Source organism: Seriola lalandi, unplaced genomic scaffold (genome assembly GCF_002814215.2).
Source record: "Seriola lalandi dorsalis isolate HSWRI2012SDOR001 ecotype SW California unplaced genomic scaffold, Sedor1 jcf7180002054582, whole genome shotgun sequence".
NCBI classification, from domain to species: domain Eukaryota; kingdom Metazoa; phylum Chordata; class Actinopteri; order Carangiformes; family Carangidae; genus Seriola; species Seriola lalandi.
Window position 1 is genome coordinate 1,504,773 of NW_019525135.1, and position 21,817 is coordinate 1,526,589.

General features: G+C 38.1%; 1 protein-coding gene across 1 annotated transcript in view; it reads left to right on the plus strand.

Moving 5' to 3' along the window:
* ctnna2 (catenin (cadherin-associated protein), alpha 2) overlaps positions 1-21,817 on the plus strand; it is a 310,610-nt gene that overhangs the window by 14,761 nt on the left and 274,032 nt on the right. Inside the window, exon 2 of the mRNA XM_023418417.2 lies at positions 9,166-9,272. Within this exon, the coding sequence (XP_023274185.1) occupies positions 9,171-9,272 (102 nt within the window). The 5' untranslated portion in view covers positions 9,166-9,170. The remainder of the gene's footprint in view (positions 1-9,165; positions 9,273-21,817) is intronic.

A 21,817-nucleotide genomic window follows, 5' to 3' on the forward strand; every position in this document is an offset into this window, starting at 1 on the left:
TAACATGTCAAGAACACAGTAGGTAGCTGTATAATCATGGCATATGCAAAAATAGCCTTCATTTGGAAAAATTAAAGGAGCATAGAATGGGTGGTAGAACTGAAACTTGACTACAAATGTATTATTTTGCTACTATCTAATCTCTAATGTGGGGAATGAATGTTCACAAGACTTACAGTTCTTAGATGTCATTGTTTTTTTAATTTAATATTTTTTATTTGAATTTTTTTATAGTGTTGACAGGCAGACTAAAATCCAGGTTTTGGATCACTGGTTCTTAGCAGAAATGCTCCTTGTGTTCTTAAAAAGCCATTCTGCTTCTTTCCCTTTGGGAGATTTTGGATTTGTACTCAGCAGCGAGTTCACACAAGGGTGCAGCTCATGCCAAGGTAACCCTGGTAGCACTCAGCCATAGCCAGAAGGGAGTCTTGTTTGCCTAGCTACAGTGTGAAAGCAAACATTTCAAGAAAAGTAGTCTGCACTTGATATCCTACTTTGTTGGTGTGCTCACATTGGGTTGATGATTGTTCCACAGGTATGTAAGGTGTCAGTTCATTTGACTTTAAATCAAAATGTGACTATGGTGTAAATATATCTGTGCCTGACAAGTTTAATCCCTGAGTCATTGAAAGGTTGCTGGTACTGTCGTCTGAAAGGACATCTTAATAGGCTGTCAGAGGCCTTGTCTGCATGTGTCTGTGCTGCTTGTTATTAGTGCAGGTTAATTTGGATCAGTTGCTTTCTTAATGAGATCTAGTGTTGAGTTTTTGAAAGTTCATACTGGATTGTATACTGCGATCTTCCTTCCTAACCCTACAAGAGGGTTAGGGCCTACCGACATTAGCATGTATGTAGTGCTGCAACAAATAGTCAGTTGTGGTGATGGTCAACAGAAAAAGAATTTGCAGCTATTTTTATAACCAATTGTTATAACTAAAAATTAATTGCTTTCATTAAGGTTCCAGGTTATCAACTTTGTGTATTTTCTGTTTTTTTAATCCCTATGAATTGGAAGATGTCACATTGGGCTTTAGGAATTTCTAATGGCCATTTTTGACATTGTATAGACAAATGACTAATTGATTAACAGAGAAAACAGAAGACAGATTCGTCTTAAATGAAATGTTATTTGCAGGCTCATATTCATGACAGCAAAAACTGTGCTTCACGTTTAATTTATGTAAACGGAAACGCTGAAACTAGTGGACTTTGTCAGCTCAGTCAAGTAAATCTACAGAGATCATTCAGGTTGTGTTACACTTTAGGCACCATGGACCAAAAACAACTTCTAAAACAGACAGTTACAGTGCAGTAGTCCTGTAATGCAGACAAGGACACAGTGTTCTTACAGCAAATGTGCTTTGTTTTCAGCTGGTGAACTAGTTGCTTGCTAGCTGGTAATTGGCTAGTTTACCAGGTTTGTATATCAGGTTAATATAATGAACAATTACAGCTGATTAATTAAAACTATAATAAATAAACAAATAACATGTTTGAATTTCACCTCAAACCATTGTTTGTCTTGGTGTATAAGAATGTGTTGATCCCACTCTCGTCACTTGAAGCACACACAATTCAGTGGACACCTGGTTGACTGAGGTAGCTACTTTACATCCGTTAGCAGTTGTCTCTCCGCCATGTCGTCAGCATTATTTCTGGGAAGAGCTGACATAAACACAACCTAAGGTGATTATATTGTTTAATGGGCAGTAAAAAAAAAAACAAGTATCAAAAAGCTCCTACATTAGGTGACAAATGAGCTGACTTATAGGGAATGGCAGCATGCGGCCAGCTCGCTACAGATGCCGTCGTTACCACTCCTACATTGTTGCCACCCATCCACCCTTATGATGGAACATATGCTGTTCAGTCAGCAGTGACAGGATGTTAAATATTTGTCCTTGTGCTCTACCTTTATTTCTCTTGCCAGCATTCACAGTTTAAATCACGTAATGGCTAAAATTAGATGAAAAGAGAGTTTTGAGGACACTAAATCAAAGAAAGCAATCACAGCAGCAGGAATTGTGCAGATAGTTTGTGTAAAGTTGTGGTTAAAAAGTTTCAGATCTTACCCTTCTCAACTCTGGCAGTTCCTTGCCTACATGCTCTATCAAAGTTGTGCAACATTCAACACCAGTACTAGGTTAGAAGGGGCAGAACAGCAATGCAGCTTTGAAGTTGCTAATGCAGAAAGAGGTGTGTGAAGCCAAAGGGCTAATACAAGATTCTGTGGTTTTTCAGCACTTTTTTATTGTTTCAGCCAGTTTATGTGTCTGTTTTTGTGTTTTACATCTAAAACGTCCATCATAATGTCCATCACTAGATTTATTGAAGTTAAACATGCCGGACTTTTAACTCTCCAATCAACCCGACCCACAGTAGATGGCTTTAGACTGAGGGGGAACACCAGAGCACCTGGAGTAAATCCACTTGTATAAGGGAGGGATATGGACCTTTCCACACAAACCTGCAGTGCTAGCCACTGAGCATCTGTGCTGCCAATCTGTGTGTTTATTCCATTAGAATGTGTTTCCAAGCAAGAACTCACATGAACAACAATATCATGGCTGCAATCAAGATGTTTTTATTCGATATGCATATTTTAGTTGCTCTGGCAGAAAGAGTATTATAGTGGATACTCTTTACTGCATGAGGTTTAATCATACTATCAAAGCACACCAATACTCCCATCATGCCTCCTAATGTTTTATTAAATTGTGTTTACAGCCTATGTAACCACTCTGTGCCTTTAAATCATTTGCATTTTGCACCTTTTGTCAACTACATGTCATAATCGTTTTTGCAAATGCTGAGGAACTAAGGCAGTGAGATATATGATTATACATCCACTTAATAATGTTTAAAAAGATATTGATTCCACTATTTTTAATCATTTATTCCTTTACCAGTAAATAGGGAAAAGCATGAGGAACACTTTGGCATTTTATATGTGGAGGAGGCAGAAATCTTTAATGAGACTGGAGACAACTGAAGTCATAGTTACACCAACGCACAAAGCAAGAAACCTAATTAACAATAAAGCTACAATTTGGCGGGCATCCCTTGCCAAACTCAGCACACAGTATCTGCAGGCTACAGTGCTGAATTGAGCAGTGAGAATGCTGCTTTCCAGCTCTGACACAAATTGCTGAACAGCAGCATTTGGTGAAACCAGCAGCATCTTCACCTGTGAAATGTTCATCTGAGTTCATGAAACTCTGCAGGAACTTCTGAGGCTGTAGGCAGTGCTGCTGTTGTATTCGAATTGATTCAGAGGTGTTTTTTATTTTATATACATGAGGAGGGCATAATATTAGAAACAGCTCAATATAATGCAAAGATGTGTTATCACAGTAACTCATACAGTATATGAGTGTACACTGCATTAAAGTTGTAATGGAGTCGTTATGGACACTAATGTGTAGTAGTGTGTAGCTTGGTAATATATGGACGCCATGAGTGCAGCGAGCCGGGAAGAGCTGTTGTTAGAATCAGACTGGGAGGCTTAATTTACTGGAAGCAGTGTGCACCACTGTAGACCTGTTAATTATCAAACTCAGTTGACCAGGTGCTAGTGTTAAATCTCATCTTGTGGTCAGGATGACACTTCTCAAATTCAAGTGAGAATGTGTCCACAGAGAACAAAGCTAAAAATCTAACCAGGGTATTTACGGTACTCTTCTGTAGACAGCACTTCAGTCATTGGAATGGCACTTCCAGCAGCCAAACACATACTTCTTGGTCATAATAAAAGAATGTACACTATTAATCTTAACAAAGTAAGAAAGTAGAAAGAAATAGCTGCTGAATACCGTAAAAAAAAAAGTGAACATTCAAAGTATTCTATAATGCTGTAATTATAAGTTTTCTTTCTCCTCACTTTATGTAAAAAAATGCATGATTTTCTGTCTATATTTCAGTATTTAGCCTCGAGGAGCAGAATGTTTATGCGAATGCTTGTGCCTTGCTTTCCTTTCCAGAATAATCCTAAAAACTCTAGCAGATGGCCTATTTTCCTCCCTGTGCATTGTGTTATTCTAAACCTTCTGAAACATCGCCATCGCTTTCCCCAAAAGCCTGTCCTGGGGCAGAAGGAAACAGTCGTAAGATTTATTCAGAAAATAGACGTCGGCATGACAGTAAACAGTGCTTGCCTGAACTGTACGCTGCAAAAGTAAGTATGCATGTATTTATGAACATGCCGAAGTACATGTACTCTATGTGGGGGAAAAAAAACACACAAAACACAAACATTGAAACAATAAATTGCCTGTGCAGTTGCTTTAAAAAAAACAAAAAAAACAAAAAAAAAAACTTTTCTTAACTTTATCAGTTTTTCATTTTGTTTTTCTCACACAGTAAATGAATAAGTTTCTATCTTCCTTTGCTCTTCTCCTGCGTCAATCACTTACATACTCACACACACACTTGTACACAGCAGATGGCAGGGCATCTCACAAATTACAACAACTGAAATATGACTCATGGTCTTCACCAAAAACATGTTTGTTAAACAAAACAGATCTGAGGGGGGAGAGATTTTACCCCCCTCCCCTCCTCAGCAAAAGGCTCCCTCTGTGGTGTGGGAATAGCTTGGAATCTGTTTAAAGGACAGACATATCATCGAGGAATGTGGAGCCACTGTCACAAGTAGAAAAAGGGATCTGAACACCTCGCCACACTGCTTGTTTACAGCTATTTGGCTATCGCAAACTGCTACCAAGGATGATTTTCTTTGGAAATACGGCATATTACTTTGAAATCAATGTAATCCCTCTTCCTCTCATACTTCTGTACTTTTTATGTTTTTTTTTTTTTTACTTTTTCCAGTGATGGCTGGTGAGAACAGGAGGCCAGCTCATCAAAACTGTGGGACAGCATGTGTGTTGCTCACCAAACTAACAGATCACTTTCTGTGGTCTTATGAAATTTTCTGGACAGCACTGATGTGATTAAGATGTGTGACGAAGTTGGTGTGTGTGTGTGTATGTGTGTGTGATGGACAGTCACAATATGTAGTTAGTTCTGTAAACCATAAGAAGGGGTTATATCGGCTCATGGCCATCCAAAACATAGTTTGACAGTGTGTGATACACTTTGTATTTGTTCTGTTGAATAGTAACTTCATCTGCTGGAAGTGGTGTTAACGTTTCAATGGTACATGGTAGAGAGACCTTTTACATTTCTCTCTGAAATGTATCTTTGGAGCTTTCAGTATCATCACAATTGCTAAGTGGTGCAGCTGAATGTGCTGAATAATGACATTACAGGTCACAGCCTCTCTGACAGACGATGGTCTATCAGCTATTTTCCTTCTCGCTCTGTGAGAGACTCCTTCAACTAGAAACATCTCCTAATTTTATTTTGCTTTCCAGCTTATCCTCTGCAGTATACATCTTCATAAACCCTGTTTTTTTCATAATATGGCTAAAGTACAGATGCAGTGTATATCAAAGCACTTAATGCTGTTTGGAGTAAAATAAAAGTTGTAGGTGTGAAGAGCACAGACTGTCACGGTCATCACAGTTTCAGAGATCTCCACCAACAATGAACTACATCACATGAGTCACCAGAACATTCACTTTCACTGGCAGTGATATAATAGTATTGTAGCACTGTGATTTGCATGCTGTGCTTGCAGTCTGCTGTCGTTCCGTTGAGTCTCTCTTGTAATGATGATATCATTTATATTTGAATGAGATCATCTTTATCCTCCTAGGACCTGGCGTCCACATATGTGGACCTCACATTTTGGGTTCTCTAGACCACAATACTAACTTTTTCTCAACAAGGGCCTGGTGACCACATATGAGGATATTATACTGCCACTCAGTAATCGAAATTTAAAACTAATGTCCTCATATGTGGACATCATTTTTCTCAGGTCCCAATCAGCCTATATAGCAAAGAATAGAGCTCGGGTCTTAGGAGGTTAAAGAGCATCATTATCAGCATGAATTTTATTTGGTTTAAAAATAAGTATTTTTCTCATTATCAGATCATTTTTTTTCGACCAATCTAACCGTAACCCTAACCCTAAAGGCCTAGGTGACATCATAAAATGTCTTGTTGCGTCCAGCTAACAGTCATTTGTTTTAAACTTATATAAAAGCAAGCAACAGCAATTCTTTAGATTTGAGAAGCTAGACCCAGAGAATGTTTGGTGTTTTTGTCTAAAAGCAACTTAAACAATCAATTGATTATCAAAATAGGTGACAATTCATTTTCTGATGGTCAATAGCTATAAATTTTATGTTCAGTTTTTTTTATGCTTGAAATGACATTCAATTGCAACTCAATGACAAGAAGTATTATTTGTATTAAACGCTAATTGCTGGTCCACTATAAATACAATTTTCAAGCATAGTGTAGATCAGGGGTCTCCCAACAAGTGGCTGATGACCTCCCAGTAGCTCAGCCCCTGTTTTAGAGAGCTCACCCAAAGGTTCTGAGAATATAGTCTGTATAAACCATGGATGCATAGTTCAAACTTTAAGCAACACAACTTTACTCAGTAAATCTACTCCAAATGCAACTTAATTAAATACAGACCTCTCTACACCAAATAATTAGTTGTCAGCTGTCATGAGTTATGCTGTCAAGTTTGTTTACGTCAGATATGCCGTAGGCGACATGCAGTGATAGCAACTCTTCAGAACAGAACAGATATAAACTACACTTTTTCAACAAACCAGAAATATGTTGCCATTTTGGTCCATGTTTGTTTACATTTTGGAATATGTTAATGTGAAATCCTGTTCGTCATGCACCATTGAATCTACCTACTGACAACTATCACTGGATTACTTACTAAGCAGCTTCTTTTTTTCTCTGATATCTAAGCAGATTTATAGACATTTATTTGCAATGGTGTTGTAATGGTGTATGTGTGTTCAGGTTGGAGACCCCTAGTGTAGACTAATCCACTGTAGGCAGTGCCAGTTTGTTTCAACTTTAAACATTTCCAATTTAATTATAACTAACATATCTACTATGACTTATCACTTATTACCCTATCTTGACAAAAAAAGCTTTTGATTATTGTTTTGGTTACATAATTTGTCAAGAATAGATTCAATCTTGCTGTCAAGGAAGATACACTGTCATACACCAGTAAACTGGGTTTATTACATTACAGTGGCATTCTAGTATTTTTCACAGTGCTGCTGTTTTCTCATCAGTGACACGTTCTTTTGCCTGAAGCTTCTGCATCTTTTCACCCAACATACCACGCTCTGTCAGGAAACCTTTAATGTCATGAAGGAAAGCTGCCAAACTAGTCTTCAAAAACAGAGGCTGTCAACGCAGGCATCATTTTCTTTCTAAGTTACACTCAACTACTACCTAATTAGCTGGTCGCTAATGCAAGCTGTCTGAAACTGACATCACCTAGATGGTTACTATATAGAGAGATTCACCACTTTGTCTTTCTGACAGCAAAAAGATACAGCCTACTGACAACTATAAATTTCAAAATGACAAAGTGAAGTTTCTTTTTCTGTGAAATTCAACATAAATTATACATGGAGTAGTGCAGAGTGCTTTTATCAGACAAAAGCCTTTTTTTCATTTCTGTTTTCACCAACTAATTTAATTAAACATAAGTAGCTACTGCCGCTATTAATACCAACTATAGGGAACAGGAAGTTTTCACACTTTTACAGAATGAATTTGAAATTTTTCTCTAAACGTTTTGCCCCTACACACTTTATTGTTTTTTTTTTTTTTTTAACCATCAGTAAATTAAGACTGTAACACTGTAGCCAACCCTATCTCCATCCATCCCTCAAACCACTATGTATAATTTTGAAAATATCAGAAAAAAAGACAAAAAATACATAAGTAAAGGCTTACAATTTTTTTAATATAAAAGGTCCATGCTCTTTTGAGAAACTTAATGTCTGGGTTGTGGTCTCATCAGTAGTGCCAGGTTGCCAGATTTTCTACTGTTCATCCATCTTAACCCACTGTGTGTAGTATTAGGGGCCTCTGGCCCAGATCTGTCATTCTTATTCACATTCTTTATTCCCTTCTGCCTCATTGACATTGGCAGTAGACTGGGCCAGTCCCAGCTGGCCCATTCTGAAATTGCTTACTGTAGAAACACATCCTCTCAGTAACAACAGACTGCTGCCCCCATGCCAGCTGTTCGGTTCTCACATTCACCTAATATAACCCCACTGAGCTTGAGAGGTTTAAAAAACTGTAATGAAAAAATATTCCAAGTTAAAGAGCGGCTTGTCTAAAGGACTGTAGAGAGCATATTGCAGAGCTCACCTCCACCTCATGAGTATATGTTCTTAGTTGTGACTTCTGGTTTTGCTGTTTGCCACAATGCAGACATTAGTCAGATTAGCTGAAAGAGTTGAAGTTAAGTTTAATTTTGTCTCCAACTTTTCTCAAGTTTTTCTCTTCCCTTGTCTCCTTTCTTTAATGTTTTTCTTAATTTGGATGCTCTCATAGTGCAGCGCTACAGTATAATGCAATGTTTTTACCTGAATGACTTTAAATAATCAGAATGCTGTTCAGACTCTCTCTAAAGCAACATGGACAAATCCAGGACGAAAATCCACAGAATGACTACGAGCCACATAAATGAAGAAAAACAATACAATTCTCCGTGAATTATCTGCAGCCGTACTCAATAAGTTCCAGCTTTGGAGAGATATATTGTAACGGGAGAGTTAATTAAGAAAGTTAATTACAGAAAGGTTTAGGGGAATGGCCAGTCATTCATTTCTGGTTAGTTGGAATTATTGACTGTGCTTTGTTTTATTTGATAGACACAACTGGGATTTCCTGTCAACAGTTACCGGACATCCATGAAACCTGGTTTTGGTCCAGGCTTCATTGTATCTTGTGGAATTGCTGATATGTCTAGGCAGATTGAGTATTGGCACAAACATCATGATGAAATACGGTCTCTGTGAATGCTTGTGTCTGATTGATTATTTAAGTAATGAGAATCCATGACAGGTTATGTCAGGTCATCGAGCAACTCCAGAAGTACCTGTATCAGTTTGAGAACCTAAAGAGAGCTTACATTTACCAAATGTGAATTGTTATCACTTTATTATAAATAGTATGTTGACTCGACAGTGTTATGTTTTCATGAGCCAAAATGTTTTCACAGCTAAATATTGATCTGCTTTTTTTCCCCAATAGAGACCATGACGACCGCCACCTCCCCCATCCTGTTGAAATGGGACCCCAAGAGTCTTGAAATCCGCACTCTGACTGTGGAGAGGCTTCTGGAGCCCCTGGTCACACAGGTAGTTCAGTTCACTCTGTGATGTAAATGTAACAAAAGAGTAGCCAAACCACTGAAGCTCAAAACATAACTGGAATGTGCTGTTCCTCTTAAATTGATTAATGGGTCTGTACGTTCTGGCACTAGACAAGAACTAAATCCAAGTTTATATTTTCTGGTAGATTTGTATAGAGTCAATAATGTTTGTAAGTCTTCTAAAGTCTAATGGTGCCATTGGTAATGGACTGTTAAACAAAAGATGCTTGTTATGGCTCAATATGAGAGCAAAATGAATTACTTTCTGGTTGCACCTTGGCTGAATCACTTACTACAAAGATGTTAAACTGTATTGGGAAACAGCCAAGGTCTTTGGCCGATTGCCACTGACTTTGTTTGGCTTCCACACTGAACAGATGGCTGAACATGGCTTATTGTGACAGAGTCTGTGACGAGCATTGGGTATCATTTAGATTTTGTAGATTCAGATTCAGAATTTGCTTATCGAATCACACTCGTATAACATGACTAAGAAAACATGTTCTGATTGAAAGCCACCTGTAGCCTCTGCAGATTTAGGCTTCTGTGACAGAATGGTCACCTGACTCAGAGTATGTATTCCAAAGCATAAATTGTTTTTTAGATTGATTCATGTCTTTTTCATGTCATCTTATAAGCACCTGAATGTACCATCAACTGCATTACATTAACACAATCATTTGTTATATAACCAAATGCTGTCAAAATCAAATATGATATGCTGTTTGCATTACATAACTCAATTAATGTTGAATCTTTGCAAGTTCATTGAACAACGTTAAGAGAGACTAATGCCTGTCTGAATGTGTACTGCAGGTAAAAAAAACCTTGAGAAATCTAAAAACCTTTGCTCTGCTTTGAGAAATAAATACAATCTGTTCCATCAGGGAACACTGCATGGGTAAACTGCTGGGTATGATGTCACTGTCCCCATCTGGAATATTACCAGAGACTGGCACATCCACAGTGATTGCATTGATGGAATCATTGAGTGTACCAGCAGCCTCCCCCAGTGGTCTGATATTCTTCCGCTGGCTGTGACGTGCTTTTTATTGAACATTTTTAATCAAACCCCTTTCTTTTAACCTAATGCATGGTGTCTGCAGTGTTGTGGTGGCATTCATCTTCTCTTTAATCTTTTTCCATGTCTGCTTTAATTTAATGGTTTAAAGAGCTGTAATTCTTTTGCTGCTCCTGCATCACATTGTGTATTACCTGAAGTTCTACATTTCTGAAGAATGCTTTTTTTTTTCACTTTTTTCAATTCCATTTTCACTCTGTTAGGTTGATGTCTGAGTCTCTTTGGTGCAGGATGTTTCTTTATGCTGCATTCTCCAGACAGAAAATACCCCGTGGTACACACTGCATTTTGCCCTTTTATTCTCTCGTGTTCATTCATTTTTTTTTTTTTTTTTTTTTTTTTTTTTTTTTTTTTTGTCAAGCATGAGTTATTTTGCTACCTATTCATGTTAGAGCTCTGTGTAGACACGAAATTTCAAAGCACTAACTAACCTGACCTCATATGGCCTTTTTTTTTATTGTTATAGAAGACATTTTGACATGTCACTGTAGGAAAAGCACACGTATAAATGATAAAATTAATGATGGCTGAATTCCATTGAGATGCTTTGGTGTCAGGGTCCTGGTGCTGTCCATACTGGTTCACTCTCGCACTATAATGGCTTACTGAATGGAACAAAGCCACTGTTTTGTTATGGGTAACACTTGCTGTGACAAGACAACATCTGCTATGAAAAAGTTCTTTTCATTGAGTCCAGTCTGGACCTGACAGTTAACAAAATTGTTAGCCGGAAGCCACCATATTAGATAATCCCACCCACACTTGACTCCTCATGAACTCTCCCATGGATTCTCAATCAAATCTGGAGAGTGTAACACATATAATGACACTACAGTGTTATTGCTGGCAAACTAAAACCGTGACCCTGATACCACAGTGTGACTGCTTCAGATCAATACAGATGTTGCAGAGAAAGTAGTTTTCATTTAATGTCGTTGGTGTTTGCTTCCAGCTCTATGTATGTATATACATTTGTAATAATATGCTTTTTGTGGTTAAGTAGTTTTCTTAATTAACCAACAGAACTGACCAGGGTCCTCTTAACACATACTGATGCATGTGTTTGCATTGCAATAAAACAGGAGACACCACTGCAGCTTGCCCTAGCTTTTCAAGAAATCCCACAACAAAATCTAGCAGACTCTAGCTCCATTGCAGGTAATGGCTGACCTACTGACAGTAGTAGATATTAGATTTGGGAAGGCTTACATTTACTCACAGTCTGGGACTTGGAATCCAGCCTGTACTCTTTGGTCCCCTGGAGAATGTTTAAGTTGTAGACTTATTTTCAAGCTTTACCTGTTTCAACAGCAGTAAACACCCCCTTTTATCTCCTATTGTGTTTGCTGTCGGAAACAAGGGATTCCATGGTAACACATAGATAGCCTTGAGACATTGCGCTAACCACAAAAAAAGCTATTGTGCAGCTACTCATGAAATAAGATGTAGACTGTTTTCAAAATAAGACCTGAAATTGCTGAACACAACAATAAGAATTCCAGCTGTGAAAACATAAACAACAATAGCTCTCATTCCCTTGAAATATAATGTCTTTAGTAGCTCATTGCTCTGTTTTAACAGAAAATACCTGCTGGCATCAGTAAAGAATCCTCTGCTTTGGGTTTGGAAGGGTAATACTTCTTTTTAGACCTACGGCCTCAAGTTAAATTATTGAGGCCGAGTTGAGTTGCAGCCATTTTTGATATTTACAAGTTGTGGTAAAATTGTAACATTTGCAAGGCTGGCTCAAGTGTAGGTACTGTGACTCAAACCCAAGCTTCACATTAAGTTAGCATGTTTTCTACACTGACAAATGCTGTCCATTAGCCAACATGACCATAAGGGGCCGGGAAGCTTTCAAATAGGTTGTGTGCAAGCCTGCATCACATGTTGAATCCACTTAAACAACAGAATATGGTAGAATGTGGTGCTGAATATTTTTTAACTGGTGTGAACAGATTTCACATGCTTAAGTACAAATCCTGATCCTCCTTGAGACGATAATTGTAATAGATTTACTTGTTTGATTTTCTTGATTACTTGATTTTTTTCCTGAAGTAGCTCATTTTGTGCCTCTTTATTCACACAGACGAAGTTAAGGACATGGCAAATCACCAGAATACCAAATAGTCAGAGGAGAAAACCAAATATTTTGCAGCCAAGAAAGATCCACTATCATGAAAAAAGAGCCCATTGGTAATTTCCAGTGTGAGATTTTGTTCATGTCCAGCCATCCTGTGTATTAAGTAAGGGATCATCAAGAGATGGCTGAATATGAGCAGAAGTTGAGAATGTGTTTCACTGCTGATTCATTTTCATAAGCTTTCTAAGCTTGAGTTATTGCTGGCCATCAAACATCACCATCCGTCCCCTTATCCCTGCCTGTATAACTTTATGGGTTTTGAGCTTATATGCTTTAACTGGATTACATTAAAACTTCTAATGAGACACCATTACTGTTTGCTTGGAGGAAAACCCAGATGTTTTTTGTTTTTTTTCCCCACTTGGCATCATCACCCCTAACTTGAGTAGCACTGGCATCAAATATCTGAACAAACCCTATTAAAATATACACTTTTAGGCTGGTTTGAGCTGAAATTTTTCGGTAGACCGTGTTTAAAATCCAACCGAGTGGGTTTCCATTTGGAGTTGCACAGTGTGTATTTTGTCATTGTCTGTCAGCTACATCCTGTGTTTGTCCTCATGAGCAGTCATCAAAGTGACAGGTAGATAATTGCTTAATGTTAGAAGAACAAAAGGCTGATGAGCATTTTAAATTCCTGTCTATAGCAATGGCTGTGTGCCCTTAGAGCAAATGATGTGTCTGACTACCAAACATTTTTTATTTTCAAAATGATGAGTCTTCCCCTTGACATCTTAATTTCTTTTTTATTGAAATAAACTTTGGAGTTTTTGCAACAGTGATCCCAGGATTAATTCAGACAGCTTCATTGTGAGTGTGTGTGACAAACACACCAAAAGCTCCTTGATTTAGCCAGAAGAATTCAGATGCGGGTCTTTTGTCAGGCGGGTCTACAAATAATAATCTTCTGATTCTGTCACTGTTATGATCTTGTGAAGTTTTGCCAGCAGTTGCTTGACATTGAGATTTAAACAAAGAGACTTTGTGGTATTTCTCCTCTAAATGCTTTGTAGTGAATGATCAGTCATTTATTCTCTCCCTCCATCTGATTATTACCTTTTGTGAATTGATGGATATTACAGTTAATAATGATTCATCATTTACTCTACTGCACAATAATAGTAATAGGCTGCAACTAAGATGGTATTGTGGCTAAATGCATTCTCTGAACACCTATGGGAATAAGCACAACCGCCGGCTCTGGTAGTCCATCTTTTGTGCAATTGCATTGGAAGTGTGGAGCATTCTCGGATATGAACGAGACACTGTGATTGTTTTTCCTGTCAATTTGGATGATTCAGTGTGTTTGGGTGGAATAAAAGGTTGCCTCAGGTGGATAGACAAACAGGCTCACCCTGACATTGCTTAGAGATAGCATGCTCATTTATCATGGCGGAACCTCTCTTACCACGGCTAGAGTACCTGAAAAGTCCATCGCTAATAATACCAAGGGGCCTACTTTATCACTGCGTATGAAGGCAGCATGGTTCTGATATAGTAAACATTTATACTGCAGACAATAGCGATATTTTTTGAAAGAATTATGGGGAAGTAACCCTAAGAGGCAGTTGGGAAAAAACGGGTGCTAGAAGTTGGTCTCTTTTCATTTACTACAGTCCAGACTTTATGTTTGTTGGTGTAGAAAAAGGGGAACCAAGAACAGAAAGTAACTGGCTAGAATGTAAACATAGCTAGAATAGCAAAAGTCTTCCTTTATGTACATATTAAACTTTGATCAAACCCTTTGACAACTTTGATAGACACATTTGTTGGCGTTTTGGGAATGAGGGTAGAGCGGCTGACTCATCACAGGCATTTAGTAATGTGTACACGTGGTCTTTGTAGTGAAAAGGTGACATTTCATTCTGCTAATGATAGAAATGTGAGACGTTGCTCACTGTCTTTGGTGGAATCGAATTCTTAATTTTTTATAATAATTTTTCAAATTATTAATTTCTATGTCTACCCTGTGAAATGTTACACCATCATTTGGGCAATAATTTGGACTGAACAATTTATCAAAATATTATCAAAATCGCAAAATGGCCAAGTGCAATATCCCAATCGTAGGAGCTACATCACAATATTTGGCCAAATTTTTTTTTGCCTATCTTTCAGCCAAGTGATAATACATGTATTTGTGTATAATAAACAGAAAACCATTCATTATTTACCCTTGCATGTATTACAGTACAGTACAAGGCATCTGGAATGAAGCTAGTTAAGCAAATGTTATAGGCATTGTTGCATATCACATTATTTGAAACTTCTGCCGCACTTACACATAGATGTATTCAAATATCTGTAACTGTATACGAAATGTTCATCATCCTTGCAGTATACAAACCTACAAAACTAACAACAACAAAAATAATGGACGCACATTTTATGGTAATATATTCATCATAATGATGTGTGTAACGATTTATATTTTAAGACAAACATTTTGACAGTAACAGTAACTGAAATTTTAGTTAAACTGAACTCCATGTCAGTGCAGTCTGGGGTACCGGCAGTGAGCCTTGGCATGCAGTGTGTCTTGGTGCATGTACTGCGGAGTAAGCAGATTTGGATTTGCACTTCTGGTAAATTAAAGTGTGCTGATCCCAGAACTTGTAAGTTTGACTTCATGTAGTCAGTCTCCAGTAATCGTTTTACAGCAAGAGCAACTAACGAGCTAAAAACTTCAACGCAAATATTCAAGGTGAGAGGTGTATAAAGGGTTCATCAAAGCTTGCATTTCTACTGTCAAACACTACAAAGACAGTTTTCTTCTCTTTTGCCTCCCTCCCTTTCTCTTTCTCTCTCTCTTTCACACGCACTCTGGATCTATTTTAATCAGCTCATTGCTTTGTTTGTTTATTTAGTGTTTGCCTCCACTTCTTGCTCATCCATTCTATTTCATCTTGACTTGTAATATACACAGAAATAATGCGTTGTTTATCTGTGCTTGCTGTGCCTTATTTGTTGTGCTTGTTGGACTTCCCTTTCCAGGAACAACAGAGACGGACAACTATAAATATCCCATTTACAAAAAAAAAAAAAAAGCCCACCGAAAACAGAGGGACAGCCAGCAGAATTATTTTTTAATTATCTCGTCAATAGGAGTTGTTTATTTCTTTAATATTAGGGTTTTGTTTGTTGGAAAACAACAATTCAATTAATACACTGCAGTAACAAACATATTTGCTGGTACAGTAATGTAATACCCTTCAAAAAAAAATGTTCAATCTGTATTAAAACTAAAATTCAATATTAAAATTCTGTGACTGCAGTGACAATAATGAAAAATATTGATCCTATTAATGGTCATAATTAAGATTAAACCGTAGTCCATGGGTGCTCAGTTATGACCAAAGATTTAAATCACCTTTGTGTGCTTTAGTATTAAATACAAAGGTTGATCAAATTGTTAATTGATTTAAACTCCTCTTTCTCTGTATTAAAATACCATAAGTATATTTTTGTGTTCTTCTACCATAAATTTATTATGTTATATATATATATATATATTAATCCTTTCTTCGGCTGAAGGTAAAACCTGCAAATACTGTCAATTATTGACTGTTTCTGCCTTAAATTTGTAGATGTCCTTTGTTAAAGATGAATCTGCAGTCTAAATTGGTTACCTGCTGGCTAATTACTGTCAAAGGTCATTGTACTTTTAAGCTGTTTTAATTATTACGCGTACACATGTGATGGTCTTTTGTACAGTTAAAGTCTTTCAGTTTTTCTCGTTATAATGACGTGCATGCTAATTTATTAAATAGTATTGAATTAGAGGATATAATTGATGCTTAAAAGGTCTCCTATTGTTTTGAATACAGCTAAGGAGATTCTCTCCATACTTTTGGTTTTATTTTAGACCGTTGGTGCAGGATCCTTTTTCTTAGCAATCTTCAAATCCAGCTGAGATTTATGTGGCAGAATCTATACATTTTCCACTTCGCTTTTATTTTTGATCATTTCTATACTGTATTGATGTGTTGTTCAGAGAGTTTTCTGTCCATCAGCCAGACATACAGTACCTGGTGAACCAAACATGAAAATTGTTCGCTCTCACAGGGTTAAAACATGACATGAGTACCACTTGTGCAGAACAAAGTGGATTTACCCCCCTGATCTCTCTGCCCTAATTCCGGCTCTTGGATGGGATTTCCACCATTGGGATGTTTGGTCATTGACTTGACATTCTGCCTCCATGAGATGTAGGGAAGAGCCTCTCTGCTGCACTGTATGTCTGGTTTGCTAGACCAGAGAGCGGTATCAGTTTATTTCTGAGTTATGCTGTCCTTCAGGGGCCTCTGACTCCCCTGGCTGCTTTTGATACTCTAACATGGATTCATTCATGGTGAGTACTCATGTCGGCCTTGTCAGCACAACTTGCTCTTCTTAATGAATGTTATGTTTCTTAAAAGAGCTGGATGCTGGATGATTCTGGTCCAGCACTGCACAAACTTCTTCAAATGTAAACAACTGACAATTAGTAGCTGTTTCTGTATGTAGACGCTGAGAGTTGTGCAGCCACTGTTGGTCTTTGGTTCTCTGTCATTGTAGAGCTGAACACTGGCTTGATAAAGAAGGCCTTTGAAGGCAGACACATACTCAGGATGAAAGGGTGAAGTAATCGAACATGGTGAATTAACAGACAACACAACATGAGCAAGACACTGTCTTTGTTGCTGCTGGTCAATATCTGCATGAATCATTTATTAGTGGTGTTTGAGCGACACAGCAGTAAAGTATTGTCGCGGGTATATTCTGATTTCTTGTCTGGCTTTCTTGGTCATTAAGTTAAAAGCTATTTTCCTTTGGCATCTCGGCATTTTGGCATATTTGACTTCACAGCCTGGTAATGGGCTAGCTGGGCACCTGCACGGCAGAGTTGGCTGTCAGTGGTGGATGCTTTAACCCCCTTTGTTTTTGTAAACCATCCAAGGCCAAGGTTTGGCTCTGAGTATTGGTTGGCACCTGACACACATAAAAGACACACTCATACACATACACACACACACACACACACACACACACACACACACACACACACACACACACACACACACACACATGCACTCAAGTCAAGGGGCTTAACATAAAGGGAGGGGAGACGACGGCGGCAAGGGGATTAAGGCTTCATGCTGCATCACTGTCATAATCCATTAAGCTAGTGGAAAAGGAGGAAGCCTGGACCTCAAAAAGACACTTTTCGGAGGCAGGAAGGGATGCTGTACTTCTCCTCAGAGTTTTTATTGAAACCACAGAGCAGTTGCTCTCAGAGTTGGGTAATTTTAGACACTGCTACTGGAGTCGAACTTATTTTGTCAAGAGAAAAAGGCATCATTTTAAGAATATGATGATAGCTTATTAACAATGGAAGCATATTACTTTTTATGGAATAACAAAAATAATTAGAAACTCAGAAACAACCTTTATGCTGCTGTAAGCTTATTTAGGTATCAACTATTGAAGTACAGTCACATTAATTTTTATTGAAATTGATACTCTGTCATATTCATAATATAGAGTATTGTCTGGGTCTTGGGTGCACTGTAGAAATGGGTCTAGCGCATCTTCCGCTTCATTTTTGAAAGGGAAAAGCTCACTGGATTTGAAGATGTGAAGTCCTTCACTCTTTGTACTCTTTCCTATCCCTTGTTTGAATTTGGATGACAGTATAAGAGGCTTTGAACCCTGGGAGAGGCAGCGATGTTCAAAGGCTGTCTGGAACCTGCGCTTCTTGGCATGCTCCTCATCGGACACTTGCCATGTTACAGCAAGCGATCCGTAATTTAAGTTCACGGGGGAAGCAGGGGAATGAAATAGACAGGGCTTAGTCCCAACCGCAGTGGCCATGGGTTTGAGTCTGACCTGTAGCCCTTTGCTGCATGTCATCCAGTCTCTCCCTCCCAGAATTTCCTGTCCATCTCTCACTGTACTGTTTGAATAAAAACAAAAATGCCCAAAAACAAAAATTATAACTTAATTTAATTTGACACACAGCCCTCATGAATGAAATTTATTTCAAAATGTTACATTTTGCCTTGTTCCACCTTTGATATCATTATATAATGCATATGACACATTTGGGCTCCTTCATTGCTGGTTCAGTTGGTCTTCCTGCTTCCCATGATTTCGTGACATTATCTCAGTTCCCTGATGTTTGCGCTGACTCACACACCTGCTCCCCTGTGAGTGTTTAGCATTTATCTTTTTTCGGCCTTTATGCCTTACATGGTGTTTAACAAAACAAGTATATTGGCTTCATAGCAAGTTATCTTAATGCAAGTAAACATCTCTTGTATGTGAAACAAAAAAAATGATCAGATATTGTGAATTAAAGAGGAGCAATGGTAATGGGCTGAAAAAATGCAGCCAAATACTGCAGTTCCTCGATTGGCCACTTGAGACTGGCTCCAAAAGTGAGTCATTCCTCATAGACTCCCATGTTTAAATCCCCAATTTAACAGCAGAAATAAACATGTTTACAGCCTAGTACAAAAAACACTTTTGGTCTCTATAGCTCCCTTCATGACAACTGTAGGGGGATGAATTTTTATATAACTCAACCGTTTATAATTTATTAAGGCTTAAAGTGATGCATAATTGAGGATGTGGCCTCTTTGAGTGACAAGTGGATGCCGTCACAGTCCACTACCTTACTGTTCAGCATCACCCCAGCTAATTCGAGTCACTGAACGGGACTTCTCGGCCGTGTTTGTGCCTTTCGGAGGCTCTTTCATACAAATATTGGACTAATAATAAGGCTTGCTGTGCGGCTAATTGACTACTTTCCACACACATCCCACCTCTTTGCCCATTTGTGGATTAGCCAAGAGTTACGTGTCTCACGTGCATGTCATGCGGGCAGTGTGTCCGCTGTAACCTGATAACATGGGTGCTGAAATGAATCCCACGACATTCCGCAGCCGCCATGCACACGCCATGATGTGTCCGGCCTTAAGCAAAGTCAGGCACTACCAAGATGGCGACAACAGAGCAGCCTACTCAAAATTGCTCTTCAGAAACCTATTGACGACACCACAGAGGCTACGGCCATCATTGTTGATTTTGTAATGGGCCTATGACAACTTCTGGTGGACAAATGCACATGCTACAACACTTCCCGACGATACATAGAGAGACTGTTGTGACAAAATATTCATTGTAATCTGATTTGAGTAATCTGAGTTTGCTGTGACTTAATTTTATCCTGACCCTTGGAAACTGCATTTAGCATGTTGCATGACAAAGGACAAGTGCACTCTCTAATGTTTTGTCAAACATTTGCTCTGGCAATATCTACAGACCAAAAAGTTGCCTTTATCATTGAATGGCTGTATTAGAGGCATCTGCTTTCTATCTCAGTATTTAGTCTTGGGAAAGAAAGAAAGACCTACAGTTTATCTGTCTTATAATACCCTTATAATTCACCCTCATAATTTAATTACAAAGACTGCAGCTGACCAGTGCATTCATTCTCAGTTAATCTGGCACTGACCTCGCAGCAGTTGTGCACTCCAGAGCTCTCAAATACACTCAGACTGCTGTTAACGTGTCCTTGAAAATCAATGCATCATATTCTACCTGTCGCACATGTGTGTATGATGCATGGATTTACATGCAGTATTCTTCTGTCTGTTTTTATCTGTTACTCTCACTTTCTGTGTTTGTCTTTATTGTGTGTCTTATAGGGGGGCTACACCGTTTCTCTCTCTGTCTCTTCATCTTCTGTGTACACACACACACACACACACACACACACACACACAAAAAACACAGTTTGGTTAAACCAATAATATGAGAAAGGTGATGATAGTAAGTAATACTTTATTTTTACACAGTAATATAATGAGGATGACAGCTCTGTCATTATGCCGAGCGCCTCCTGTTAGTTTCTTTCTTCTCATTACTTCTGCCAGTGCCTTGGGGTCAGTCCTGGATCTTGTGAAACACACTTTCATCTGTCTTTGGGCTATATCGTCTGACACCTTGCTATGTCAGCATATGGCTGCCCCCAGGATTCTGAACAGCAGCCATGCACAGATGCTGGTTGCCCACATCAGAAAAGATTGCCTTCATGGTTGTAGCATTATTTTTATAAGTGCAAACTCAACTATCCACTATGCCTTCTAGTCAAAAACAATACCAGCTATGCTATTCTGCTTGTCATTTTGTGAGACAGCAGATAATAGAACAGATTGTTCATGGCCTAGGCCACTGAAGTGCCTGTGCCAAATAAGCACATTTCCATAGTGTTAACTCTTATAGTAAATGAGAGTAAGCCATGACAGTGTGACAGTGAGCCAGCATTTACTTAACCAGCACCCTGACACTAAACTTAATTCAGCCAGCATTCATTTTATTATTAACACCCATGCGTTTCCTACTGTGACATGTCAAAATGTCTTCTATCATTTGAATATACTGTAGATACTCCATAAATCCAATTTCTAGTTTAAACTCAATAATTTCCATGCAACTGCTTCAAAATATTAAGTGGAATAATTGGGGTATAAGAAGTAAATCTAAGGTTTACTGTTTTACTTAGAAGTTGGCAGTTAGAAACAAATTATTATAAAATATTAACAGTATACAAATGTTAATGGTTATTGAAGATTACAGAAAAAGACGTGATTTGTACCACAAATTCAGGTTATTTACAGCTGTAGGAATAAATGGATGCATGTACTGTGTGGCCTAATGTTTAGTCAGCTAACTAAGGTGGACTGTGGCCTTGAAGCTTAAGCTTTGCATGTTTAATGAGAACAGGTTTGGGTGGTTGAAGAAAAACTGTAACATCACGATTTTAAGGGAGGACTTTTTCTTAACACACAGTTTTGTTGCATAATGAAATATCGCCTCAGTTTAGGGAGTCTATGCATATGAATCTGCATGAGTAGTTTTTGATAAAACAAAAACTACAGTTTGAACAGTATGCCATCTACGCCCTTGTCAGAGTGACAGGGACATCAAGGACAAAGCACAGCTCATATTTGCATCTGGTAAACATTTTGCTTTCATCATCCTGGACAAAAGGAAATAATTTCTTTCTTTATTTCTTTTGAACAAAAAGCAACAGCCTGCACATTCCCACATTTCAAAATCTTCACAGCTAAATCTTAAAAAATAGAAGTATCCTTTTGTCTTTTTACTTGTGCACATAATACCAGAAACTGAAACACACAGGTTAATCACCAACATCTGCAAAAACCCTATAGAATTTTTTTTAATTCAAAGTCAGCTGGATGTACAATCATAAAGCATTTAATCCTAATTTATACATTATTTTACTTTATTTTGTTCATTT